This window comes from Fistularia commersonii, chromosome 18 (genome assembly GCF_037954325.1).
Source record: "Fistularia commersonii isolate RoL2024-O1a breed Wild chromosome 18, RoL_Fcom_v1.0, whole genome shotgun sequence".
In the NCBI taxonomy this organism is placed as follows: domain Eukaryota; kingdom Metazoa; phylum Chordata; class Actinopteri; order Syngnathiformes; family Fistulariidae; genus Fistularia; species Fistularia commersonii.
Window position 1 is genome coordinate 4,387,712 of NC_141301.1, and position 12,911 is coordinate 4,400,622.

Consider the following 12,911-nt stretch of genomic DNA (forward strand, 5'->3'; position numbering starts at 1 on the left):
GAAATCCACCGCTATTGCACGAGTCTGAGGAAGGAGAACTGGTATTCTTCGATAATCTGCAGAGTGGAGAAGGAAACGGGCTTTCATTCAAAGACCGCTTACCATGAAAACCAACTAAATCAGATGAAGCCGCTGTTTTCCTTGGAGGATAAATCCCCTCAACGTGTTGCACCCTCTGAAATTTACTGCAGCTGTTGACTGTTTCTTCCACGACGGTTGCTTTGACAGAATAAGTGCTTTTGAGCCTTGGATGGTTTTTCTGATTTTCACTGAGACCTGAGTTCCTCTGTTGAACTGGCGTGGCATCACTGCAGTCCACAACGTCACAATCTTTAAGTAAAGCAGTTGCCTGTTTCATTGCTTTTGCTGAAATAGAGATACCTTTTCCGCTGGCCATCTTAAACCCGCTTTGATTTGTGGTTGGATCTACGGAGCCATTTTGAAGACATCCAGGAACATGCTCATCTCTTGGGCCTGGGATTTTCTCCCTTGAGTCTGAAAAGCCTGAAGGAGAAAAGTCACCAAACATCAGAATGGCCTCCTTGTGTCCGATGTTCCCAGTGCTATGACCTCCCACACAGTCTTGATCTTCCCCTGCAACATTTTTGTCACTTTGCTCCATTTCTAAGATTTGATCCATGACAAGCTTTTCCTTTAGACCCAAAAACAGGGGACAAGGTTCTGCTGCTGTTTTATGCCCTGCTTCTTTGGAGATTTGTTCTGAGGATGAGCCTCCTTTTGGCTCGACTAACTTGGTTCTGTCTTTGGGTGATTTGATGTGTGTATTCTCATCGACTGAAAGAATTCTTTCATGTTCATTTTGCTTTTCAGCAGCTGAACTGAAACTGTCATCGAAATCAATACCCGAGAGAAGATCTGGGTCAAATTCTTTGTTGGCTTTTTGTGAGGGGATTGCATTGCTTTGACACTGTCGGTGTTGATCTGCAGTTTGGAATTGCGTAAATTCGAATTGAGTATCTGCTTCTTCCAAGAGCGTACACAAGGCTTTCACATCAGCTCTTTGTGACACAGTCAACTGACACTGAGAGTCCCTGCTGCTTGGGCCGTTTGAGGCAGGGTCTGAGTCGCTGGCCAACACATGAGTGATTATTCCTGCATCCTTAGTGCCGCTGGTCCTTTCGCTGGGTTGATGAGTAAGAGGCCTGTCACCTACAGTCTGTTCAGGAAAACATTTGCCCTTCTCTTGGTTAAATGACAACATTCCTGTTGCCTTATCCAGTGGTGTCTTGAATCCTGATGCATGGTCATAAGGAAGAGAATCACTTGTTTTCTCTGAACAGCCATTGAGTTGACCCTGCTGGAGTGAGTTGTTTACATGCAACTCATGCTCTCCGCCACCAACCACTGTGTCCTCTTCCTCAATGCTACGCATCGAGGCATCAGTTTGTCCTCCAGGTAAAACATCCTCTAGCTGTGCCTCCCTGTTTTCTCTGTGTGAAGAATAAATAGGTGTTATCCACGGTTGACTTGGAGCTGGTTTCTCTGGACTCAGGTGAGCAGGGGTTGCAGTCACATTGGTGATGTCAGCCACAGCAGACTGGAATCCGCTGTCACGGACTGTTCCCTCGATGCCCGAGTCATTCTGATAAGTGTCAGAGACAGGTCTTCGGTTGGAGATACCTGCACTGTCATGTGGGAGGGATGCTTGCTTTGCTATGTGCTTGGCTTGTTTCATGGCAGCCAGACAGGCCGATGGAGAGAAGTTGTCCTGAGGAGAATCCTTCACTGCTGTGCTCAGTTTCCCAGAGTTGATCATTTGACTTGAGTCTTGCGCAAAAGCCCAGCAGAGCAGGGTCACGTCATAATCCTGGGATCTGGAATGGGTAAAGGGAGGTAGATCTCGCTTGGCGGCAACGGCAGGGTCGTTCTGTTGGACTGAAGAATTTCCATCAACAAGTTTACTATTGCTGTTAAAACATTCCACTTCCTCCTCTGCCTTTAGTACCGCCTTACTCTTCAAGTCCTCTCCTAAAATGAAGCAGAGCACAAAACAAGATTTTAGCAAAACCTCAAATGGAAAAATGGGTTTTACAGAGCTCAAAATTACCTTGTGATAACGCCATCTTTAAAGAGTTTTTTTGTTCTTGTGGGTTTGTAGGCTCCACAGTGTAAACAAATGCTCTCTTTTTCTTTGTAAATCCGGAGTCTGGCTTTTTTGGAGATGCTACGACCAATAAAGAGTGACTTTGTGCTTCTGTCAAACTTTTGTTTTCCACTACTGGACCAGATTTTTTAAGACAAGAGGAATCCACCGCACAGGTGGAAATTTCAGATAAACTCAAAGGAGACCACTGGGTGAATCCCAGCTCTTTAGCTCTGGCAGGGCTTTCCGAGTGCAAAGACGGGGGGATGCTGCAAAGTTCCCGATCTCCTGTAGTTTTTCCTGTGGATGCATTCATGTTCTCGGTCGGTGGCCCCGGGGAGCTGAAGCCGCAGGCATTTGTTGAAATGATTTTCTTCCTCCTTAATATCGTCGTTTTTACTTTCCTTAGTGCTGAGCTACTATTGGAGAAAAACAGAGACGGACCATTTTCGGCCCCTTCAAGAACACTTTCGACTGTGGTTCGAATTTGTCCGTCCTCAATAGCATCCGGAACCTTCTGCCTCCCTCCTGTGTTGCAGTGGTTTGGTGAAGACGGCAGTGGGCTGAGGGATTCCGGATTCTTTTCGTTTTCAGGAGAAACAACATCTGTTGAATCAAATAAGCAACAACATTAGGAGCCATGGAGTGAATCACCAACATCCTCCTGACTAAAATGTAAGAATCTCAGGATGTGCAATATTTGCAATGATACGGGCAAATCGTAAATGGAGCCCATTTTTAATGAGACAAATACTGTTGACGGAGATACCATGATTGTTGTTACCAGGACCGACCAAACACAAAGCAAATTTTCAAAACACCTGCATCATAGATTGGTTCCTATTGATATGCATGCTTTTCTAAATGCTTGGTTTAAGCTGTCAGTCATTACAGAAAGAAACAACAAAATGTAAAAAGAGGTGAGACAATACCCTGCTGAATGAGGACCGGGTCATTTCTCTTTGGTGACATCGGTTCATTTTTTGATGCAGCTGCTACGGAGGGGAAAAGCTCCCGTACAAACTGAGGAAAATCACAAGGAAGAAAACATCAGTCTCAAAAATAAACCAGAAAGTACCTTGCAACTTTGAAGTTCAAAATATGTGATTGCTGCCTGTGTGATAACATTTCAGAGCGACTGCTTCATTTGGATTTCTTATCTGTTCACACAATTTAAGAACTGCAGAATCTCTTTGTTCTCCACTTAGTTTGGAAAGAAAAATACTTCAGCATTTGATTAAAATATCAATATCATTGTGCCTCTTTTCATGGCATGAAATCAATGCAATGCATTGTGTGGAAAATACCTACCACGATATTTTTGTCATCAAGGAGGCTCATTGGACGGGGACTGTCATCCTTTTTAGCTGAAACATTGAGAGAACACACAAGTAATTGAACAATCTACATGTGTCGCTGACATTAAACAATGGAGAAAAAGGAAAAAATACACTTTCTTACACAAAATCAGGGTGGATGGCAGTCCGGGTGGGGTATTTAGAGAACTTGTCCATGATAGATCAGAATGAATGTTAACGCCAAGGCTCTCAGATATATGGTTGGCATAGCTGGCCTGGGTCATTAATGGGACAAATCAAGGACATATAGTTATGCATTGTATGAAGAACTTTGATTTTCCCACAGTAAATGAACAATATCAGTCAGATCAAATATACTCACATGGGATTTTTGTGGGGTGTGTAGTATGTCTGTACAGATGACAAAAGAAATAAATCAGATGGTGATGGATGATTGCACTTTCATATCTGAGATAAGGAATATAATTACTTTACACTAAAGCTTACCTAGCCCTTTCTTCATACATTCATATTTTGAAGGTAGGACCCTGAAAAGAAAAGAGAGGCAGACTTTTAACTAATACATTACTTTAGTCCACATGCATTGTACAAAAGCATCAATTTCTAAAGCAAATAACAAGGCAAATAAAAGTTAAATTTAATAATATTATCATCAGTGTTTCTATTTAGCATTCAAAAATATTTCTTTCAGAAATGTATGTGGCACATAAAAAAGATGTCATATAACCAAACTGCAAATTTCCAGTATAGTTTGACTTACTCTTCTTTAGAAGTCTGAAACATATGTGGACTTCTTGATGTCCAAGGTGTTCCTTTTTCACAGAAGAGGGGTTGATATTTTTTTTAGGTAACCATATCAGAAAGGCTCAGACACATATTAGTTAGTTGGCATACTATACAGTATATATTTAACTAGCAACCAACATAGGTGACGAATAATTACCTTTGTCAGGAGTAGTGAAAGAAAGCTCTTCCTCAGTTTGCGGCGATAAAACATGTCTGTGTCTAAAAACCTTAGGGGTTGAAAACATCTGACTCTCCAAAGCAGTTTTGTTGAGTGGGGGTTTGAAATGTCCCTCCTGGTTCGCACACAGGTCATCCTGATCGGAGGCATTCCCCTCATATGTGGATGCTTGAGCGGTCAATACGTCGAACCAGTCGGGGTTCAAGGGTCCAAGCTCTAACAAAAAAAGGAACCATGTTTTAAACATGTATTTATTGATTCATATTAATGTGCTTTCCTACACTCAGGGTCACGGTGATGCTGGAGCCTATCCCAGCTGTCCACCCTGAGCTAGTTGTAGGGCAACACACGTGCAATAAATCAATATGATTCAAGACGTACCTTCAAAAAAAATCTTGCAATATTAAGTTAATTTACAATGTTTTTTTCCTCCACTGGTACCAAAAAATTAGGGTAAATGGCAAAATAGGATGCGCTAAATCGAGGGTATTACATCAGAGCTGTAAGAGAATTATAGTGACCATAATTATGCTATGTCTGTGGAGGCTCTCCAGGTCAAGGTAAATTATTGTCGACATCTTCTTGTTATAGCAACTGGACTTGAATTTCTTCACTTGAAGACGTTCCACCTCTCTTCTTCGGTTCATGTTAAAGGGAAGAAATTCAAGTCCAGTTGCCACGACAGAAAATGTTGACAAGAACTCATAACCATGCTATTTTAATAATCGATTTCGAAATAGCCGTATCATCGTGATCGACATATAAAAGATATACCATGTTATATTCAACATCTACGAAAGTAAATCATGTTTAATCCGCTGTCCATAGATGTACACGAGTCAAAGATTTCCAACGTGTTGTCTGAACTCACCTGTCCAGATGTTGTCTTTCAAAGCTTCGTATATGAACTCTGAGGGAAAATCCATCCCGGGCGACTTGGGTAATCTCGTAGCCCCCTTTCCATGACACACCTACAAGCTTGAGCTTCTCTCACAGGCTGTCTTTAAAACGGTCTGGTCCAGCGCTAGCTAACTTCACACTAGGACCCTTTATTAGCTTGTCAAGGAGCTAATGCGAATCACAATTGAACGTAATCAACGTAGCTAATAGCTAACTTAACTTCCATTGCTGGGGAATACATTTTAACAAGCTAGCAATCGTCAGGTTATCCTGCTAACTCACGCCACATTCTCACAAAATAAACCCTCTAAAGTATATAACTTTGCTTTGAGGATACATACCATGGCGACGTGCTAGAGTGCTAATATCCATATCCCCACAAAGGCTTTGACATGCTGTTCATAGCTATAAAAGCCGTTTAATACTGTAAAAAATGCTCTGACATGCAGCGTATAACATTCTTGCTAAGTTTGGGCAGTCCAGCGAGGCAAAATAAATCTCGCGCGCAGAGAGCGCAGGAAGTCACCGCGGCTTCAAAATAAAAGTCTTTAAATCAGAAATAAGAGACTTTAGTGGCACCGAAGCCACAAATAAATTTCAGATAACGCTAATAAAATTCGTTTTTATAGCAAATCATCTCTGAATAGAAGAGACTAACATGTAATGTCAATAATAATAATATTAATGTGGGAGCGTCTGAAATGTTGACCAATCAGAGGCGACGTACAAGCGCAGTCCCCAAAATCACAAATCCCCGCTAGATAAAAGTTATTGTTTTGGTATTATTTTATGTCAAACACGAATATGTATACAGTGCAAACTGTATATAAATGAAAAAAAAATGTAGCAATGGATAAAATTCATGTCATCAGTAACCCATGTTTGAATAACACAGTGAAACCATATTTATTGAATGCAAGCTTTACTTGTTTATTCATTTTTTTCAGTCTTTTTTTATTGCTGCATTAGTGTGTAGAACTCCAAAGTACAGTACATTGCAAATAAAGTACAATTTACAAGATGAGAGTCTGCACCGTTAGTTCTTCTGGGAGCTGTACATATTAAGTAACTACCTCTTCTTCTCAACACACCAGTCAAATCATAAATTCAGAAAAATACAATCTTATGAGTCTGTGTAAAGCCACTATCGCACTGTGTACAATTATTCTTTTAAAAAATATATATATATGTATATATATATATTTTTTTTTTCATAGACATTACGGTTCATAATACATACAGTTTGCAAGCTTGGCATGTTTTCAATAGATTAAACAAAATATATCTTTCAATCTACTCTGATAAAAGCACATTTTTCTCTTGCAAATAATATAAATATTTTGTCTATTTGCTTAAAAGCTGCATGGGTACAAAGTAGTCTGATGTTTTACGTGACATATCACCCACACATGAGCATTGCATGTAGGTTTGGGAGACAGTAGATTTGCAGCATACTGAAGTAGTTGAATATAAACAATATCAATAAGTTGGTTATCCATATTTCCCATCTGGGATGGTCGTCAATTTCATGTCACGCAGTCAAGCATAAACTAAACACCCGCATACACACACACACACACACACACACACACACACACACATACACACAAACACACACACACACACACACAAAACATACATAAAGACCCAATACTTTTACCAAGTAAGAAGTCTCCCTTCTTGTTTTCCAATGCTATGATAATAAAATACATTCTTTTATGATACAGTAAAAGTCTTCCACGTCTGTGAAGAATTGCACATTTTCCCTTGAAATTTAAAACAAAACTACTGACTTGCTTAGCTTTGGTATGTCGTGTGTTAAACGCAAAAAAGTTGTTGACCTCAGTAGCAATTGGTCGCTTTTGTGACAACATATCATATTAGTGCAATGAAAGTCCGACGGTCTCGCTCTGCATGCGCTTGAAAAACAAATACATTGACGCATGTGCAAAGATATGACTTTCTAACGATGTTATTGCCAAGAAAGGGCCGAGCGGAGCGCTTGTCGATCACTGAGATGATAGCAGCAACTTCAGACAGGACCAGAGGCGACGCATCGGACACCGCGCTCTCCTGGTAACGGCGTTATTCGCTCCCGCGCTGCCGTTAAAGAGTTGAGCCCGAAATTCTCGAGTCCGGAAGGAAAGCTGTGATGGCTCGATAACCCCGGGCTTGTCGAATCATATCCCGAATCTCCCCGTTGAGTTCCATTAACTTGACAGAGATTTCTGTCAGGTCCCGTTTTGTCCCCACCAGTGCAAAAGTTCCTGTCCGGCCCAGAGTCTGATGTCTGAAGAAAATGTTCAGTAGGGTTTGGATTTCATCCTCCGAGTGGCTGCCAAAGATATCATTCGGCCATGTCGTCCTGGAATTGAAATCAGTTTTAGTTTTTCTCAAGGAGATTTACAGTAGAAATCCACGCGTTTCTTACCTGCACTCGCGAATATAGCGGATGGCAGTGGCGAAGCCGTTGTTCTTCAAACCCTCAAGGACGGCCTGCACGGCGGCCTCCGACGAGCTAAAAGCGGGCTCAGTGCAAAAGCTTTCACGGGCGGCGGTGTCGTCGTTTGCGATCGAGGATGCGGCGGCTCTCAGGCAGCTCTTCAGCTCTGTCAGCTCAGCGGACATGTTCGTCAGCTGCGGGTCGAGGGGGAACGCGATCGTTAAACGACAGAAACAAAAGACGGCGCGGTTTTTTCCGAGACAGAATGAAACAAACACACAGCTCACTTACTTCAGGGACGGAAATAATGGCCTGGACCTGCTCGATCAGCTTACAGTAGGATTGAAACAGCAGTAACAGCTGAAAGTGGAGTTTGTAGAGTCTCTGACAGAGCTCCAGTTGCTAAAAAGTAAGCAAAATAAACATTATTATTATTAATGTGCTTTAAGTGAATTGTTTACATTGATAGGTTTTCAAAGTGGGAGACTGTGGGGCTTTGAATTCTTGATAAAAACTTGCATCGTCTAAGTTTCAGTCGGTTAAAGCGTCAACCATGAAAAAAACTTGACGTCTTTTTGTAATCATTTTTTTCTCTCTTTTCATTTTGGAGGTTCACACTTTGAAAACCTGTCCCATGGGATTGGAATGTGTGGGATATTTCTACGGGTATCCATTGATAATGAATTCACAGATAACTATTCTACGACTACGTCAGAAATATGCCGTCTCGGCCTGCAAGCGCCTACGGACTGCTTCTAACAACATAGAGGAATCAAATCTAATTTAAACTTACAGCCAGAGATTCCATTTGCTACAAAGCGAGCGTGGCACGGGACAGAAAACCAGTGAGGAGCAGAGAATTAAAGAACATGCAATTTCTTTTTCTTTCATTTCACAGGTGCTGAATAGAAAAGTTTTAAAAAAGTAGCTGGCGGGGGTCATTTTTCCGACATGCGTTAAGGGAGGCGGTAAGTGATGTGTGAAAGTAAAAGTGAAGGAGGGGGGGAGAGGAAAGAAAGAAAATGCAAGCAAAATTAACAACTGGCCCGCGCATTAGCACAAATGCACTCACATGAAATAGAATTTTGGAACAATCGGTATCGCTGCTCTTATTTGCCAATATCCAGCGACAACAGCGTCTTTTTTTCCTGCCCTTTAAATTGTTTTAGGTATTAAGTGAGTGGAATTGTTTTGTCCGATTAGATTGCAACTCAATCAAAGGAGACGACCGCGGAGAGAGGCGAAATGCATGGTCGAGGTCGTCCAGAATCGGATGTTCGATATGAAAAATCAGAGGTATCACTCACAGGGCTACAGTGTCACAGAGTAATCGAGGTGCAAAAAAGGGTACAGTGTGAAAAAAAAAAAAAATCAGTTTAAATGGAAGCTTTCGGGAGTCTCTTGAGGTTTTACAGATCGTGCGCCACTGCACTGGAAGAATCACACAAGTCACACAAAAAACAGTAACAACAACATATCATTTGGTGATTGTTGCCGCAGGTCAAAAATGAGTATTTACCTTTTCCTCATGCTCCGCCGGTTGATTCATCACCACTGGCCCCCTGATGCTCTTGGAAAAAGTGGCCTTGCAGTTGTTTAACCACTGCGTGCGACAAGTAACGGCACAATCACTCAAAGCTCGCCGGCGGGAGTTTAAAAGCAAAAAAAAAAAAAATTGATTTCCGTACGGTTAGGGCTGCCTCCTTTCTGTTGTTGTACGTGTCGAGATACTCTTGAAGTTCCAAAACGCTGAATTTCATTTTTTCCAGGAGTCCGTAAGTCATGATCTGGACAAAAAAAAAAAACGGTCAGTTTACCTGACATGTTGTTATAAATTTCTAACAAGCAGAAAAAAACAAATACTCACTGTGTCTGCATCCATGAATAGCGTTGGACACTCTGAACAGGCCAGCATTTGAGAGGATCTCAAAAACGTTGACCCTAATCCTCTCAGACCCTCACTCAGGTAACTCACAGCATCACAGGTCAGGGAACAAAATTTAGTCTGGATGTGCTGCAAAAAATGAAAAAAAAAAAATAGAGCATTTAGGTCAGGGGTCTCAGACTCACGGCCCGCGGAACAATTTTTGTGGCAAGCCGGAAATATAATCTTTGTGTTAATGTGGCCTGCACGTTTTTTCTCACATGCATTTGGGGAATTTTATACGGTGGGTTTATAAAAAAATAAATGGGCAAGGAAAAAAATAAATAAGTAACTTTGCTTCAAAATTTGAAATAAAATGATTTTTTTGATGGAAAAAAAGTGACATTGTTAAAAGATCTTTTCTTTTCTTATACCTATAAAAAACACAGAAACGATAGCAAAAAAAAAAAAAAAACAGGCAAAATTAAAAAGATCAGATTAAGAGATTTAATAACCAGAATAAAAAATAAAAAAAACGCAAAATTATAAAAAACGATTTAACAACCAGAACAGCCACCATTAGCCTTGTAAAAGTTATACCTCCTCTTACACATGCTACAAATCAATATTCTAATAAATTCTAGTTGCACATTTCGCCACAGTGACAAGATTTTCTCTTTGAGCTGAACAAAATTTTTAGGGTGTAATTTCATCACTTCTTTTTTTGATATTAATTCATCCCATGTATTTTTTTTAGAGGAACAGTTCATTACATATAAAGATTGGTATACTCTACCTGTTTACCTCAATTACACTAAAAGAAAGGAAATATTTGGACTTAGTGTTACCTCTATCTATTGATTTTACTGGTCCGGCCCCCTTGACATCAAATTAGGCAGTATGTGACCAAAATGAATTTGACATCCCTGACGCATACAATTAAGGGTAAAAACCACCAACGGTTTTCAGTTGGAAGAAAAAAAAATATGAAAGAAATGTTTTCCAAAGAAAAAGTGACCTAAGGTGAATTATTCTTTTCTGTCTTGTGGATATCTTGCATTAAAATTCATTAAAGCACCAGATTTAAAAGTTAAAAAAAAAAAAAAAAGTTGAACTTGAAATTTCATTGTACATCACTCTATGCTTTTATTTATTTAGAATGTGTACGAGTTTGTTATAACATAGGGAAGACTTAGTGTTACTTCTAGCTATTGATTTTACTGGTCCGGCCCCATGTGGCCCCCGGACCAAAATGAGTTTGACACCTCCAATCTAGTTCTACGCCGATGTTGTAAATTAATCAGACCTTATCGTACCTGAAACAGCGAGGTGAACACATGGAAAGTGTAAACGGCACAGGATCCGTCCGAGTCAGCCACCAGCTGGTTGATGTGATTCCGCCAGGCCTCTTCAGCGTCGTCGCACACGGCCGGCTGGAAAGCGGCGAGGATTGCCGAGAAGAAGGGAGACGGCAGTGGGGAGGAGCCGGACTCCAGCAGATCGTCTCTCTCCTCTTCCGCGAGACTAAACAAAACAAAAAAAACAAACAATTTAGCATCTCACATTGCATTTTTAACTTTCTTGCGTCCGGCTCGTACCTTGGCAGACAGCCGTCCAGGTCCAGCTCTCCTTTGTAATAACCGTCCGCCGCCAAAGCGTCGCCGCAGTGAAACTCAGGTGGGAGTTCGCTGATCCTTAACAGTGCGTTTTCCTCCGGGACATTGGCGTCTTCACACTCTTGTGAAAACTGTGGGCAGAAGAGAATTTTTAATTCTTTTTTATCTTCCAAGAAAAAAAAAAAAATCATTATAATCAAGAACTAATGCAGAGGCTACATGCAGTGAAAATTATAATTATTTCCCACTTTTATACAAAAGTTTGGTGTTAAATGGATACACTAACCTTTTAACGGCACCCTATGGATACTCCTTGAGGTATTTTTTCTTTTATTTGACAAATTAAGTGTGCATGTGTCGCGCCAATCGACAAAAGACGAATTGAATCGGATCGCCAATGCGGTCCGGCACACTACTATTATGGGTCAGGCAATGTGTACACCTTTGTCGATTCATCCCCGGCCCCACTTCCAACATGCCAAGAGTTTTAGTTGCCAACCCGCGGAGAAGGTATACACATTGCCTTAAACGGACAGAAACAGGGAGAGGAAGAAATTTTCTTTTTCTATGACCCTTACATCCCAGGTCAAGATTTGCAACCATGAAAAGGAGACTAACCAAGAGAGTTAAGAGATGCCAAATGGGGGTTTGGCATGCAACGATTCGCCCATGCTCTACACTAAAGAGGGGAAATACAGAAAAAGTACACCGAACACAGACTGAGCCCAAAGTGCAAAATAAATGCATCCAATACATTTCGCAAGACACTTGCAAGAGAAGCTCCTATTTGGCTAAATTAGTAAAAAACTGCAGCATCGAGGATTTAGTAGTTCCCAGTATCTCGGACACTCTGAAGCCCTTATTCACCCGCCGCTTCGAGTCCTCTGGCAGCTGGGCCTCAAAGCTAACGTTTTTGGAGCTCAGGGGAGTTGAGTTGGCCGAGGTCGCGTTGCAGAGGGCCGGGGGGGAGTCCATGCTGTCGACCTCTGGAGTCGGAGAGAGGCTGATCATCTGCGAAAGAGGCAAAATGTACCGTTTGATATCCTCTTGTGCATTTTTAAATTTACACTGGAGGGAAACGCTTCAGAAAAAATAGGCTCCCACCCACCCACCCGGTGACTGTACATACAGGGAGTACTGACGGGTTGACAAAGTGGGGACAGCGGGGAAAAGGGGGGGTGACAGCTGTGCAGACACATGGGCTTCTTCAGGGGCCAACGCCCTTCTGCAGTTGTACTAAAGATCAGCCTTATTAATAAACAATCCATTCACAGAGTTGCATTAAACATTACTAACAGTCTTGTGTGGCTCTGCCTCACCTGTTATCAGAAATAAAAACAGTAATAATAACATAAAATTTGTATTGATATTTTCACTGGCCTGTGCTATGAATATATTTTCTGTATGATTCCAATAATATTTAACAATTACTTAAGTAAAAATTATTAATAAACAATCCATTCACAGAGTTGCGTTGAACATTAATGATAGTCTTGTGTGGCTCTGCCTCACCTGTTATCAGGAATAAAAACAGTAATAATAACATAAAATTTGTATTGATATTTTCACTGGCCTGTGCTATGAATATATTTTCTGTATGATTCCAATCATTTTTAACATTTACTTTGGTAAACATCATTAATAAACAATCCATTCACAGAGTTGCATTGAACATTAATAACAGTCTTGTGTGGCTCTGCC

At 41.0% G+C, this 12,911-nt stretch overlaps 2 protein-coding genes across 4 annotated transcripts in view; both read right to left on the minus strand.

Moving 5' to 3' along the window:
* Positions 1 to 426: 426 nt before the first annotated feature.
* LOC147224214 (uncharacterized) lies at positions 427 to 4,634 on the minus strand. Its single transcript, XM_086164956.1, has 11 exons — positions 4,367 to 4,634; positions 4,184 to 4,235; positions 3,910 to 3,950; positions 3,785 to 3,813; positions 3,566 to 3,677; positions 3,416 to 3,471; positions 3,037 to 3,127; positions 2,225 to 2,710; positions 1,013 to 1,989; positions 865 to 942; positions 427 to 504 (listed from the first exon to the last, which is right to left on the minus strand). The coding sequence occupies exons 1-11, from the start codon at positions 4,632 to 4,634 to the stop codon at positions 427 to 429; spliced, it is 2,268 nt and encodes a 755-aa protein (XP_086021082.1).
* A 1,558-nt stretch (positions 4,635 to 6,192) lies between these two features.
* Positions 6,193 to 12,911, minus strand: part of LOC147224215 (protein furry homolog) — a 56,069-nt gene continuing 49,350 nt past the window's right edge. For 2 of the 3 annotated variants that reach the window (XM_086164793.1, XM_086164794.1), the window contains exons 53-62: positions 12,078 to 12,221; positions 11,193 to 11,341; positions 10,911 to 11,118; positions 9,598 to 9,744; positions 9,419 to 9,517; positions 9,250 to 9,333; positions 8,524 to 8,541; positions 8,022 to 8,132; positions 7,719 to 7,924; positions 6,193 to 7,652 (exon numbers count right to left, since the gene is read on the minus strand). In XM_086164793.1, coding sequence (XP_086020919.1) covers positions 7,394 to 7,652; positions 7,719 to 7,924; positions 8,022 to 8,132; positions 8,524 to 8,541; positions 9,250 to 9,333; positions 9,419 to 9,517; positions 9,598 to 9,744; positions 10,911 to 11,118; positions 11,193 to 11,341; positions 12,078 to 12,221 — 1,425 coding nt within the window. In that variant the 3' untranslated portion in view covers positions 6,193 to 7,393. The remainder of the gene's footprint in view (positions 7,653 to 7,718; positions 7,925 to 8,021; positions 8,133 to 8,523; positions 8,542 to 9,249; positions 9,334 to 9,418; positions 9,518 to 9,597; positions 9,745 to 10,910; positions 11,119 to 11,192; positions 11,342 to 12,077; positions 12,222 to 12,911) is intronic. The other variant, XM_086164795.1, reaches the window with a different exon arrangement.

Coding starts and splice junctions, on each gene's coding strand:
- LOC147224214 (XM_086164956.1), bottom strand. CDS start 4,634: ATGTTTAAAACATGGTTCCTTTTTTTGTTAGAGCTTGGACCCTTGAAC. Junction 3,128..3,415: donor TTGATGACAAAAATATCGTG/GTAGGTATTTTC, acceptor GATTTTCCTCAG/TTTGTACGGGAGCTTTTCCC. Junction 1,990..2,224: donor TCCAGTAGTGGAAAACAAAA/GTTTGACAGAAG, acceptor GCTTCATTTTAG/GAGAGGACTTGAAGAGTAAG.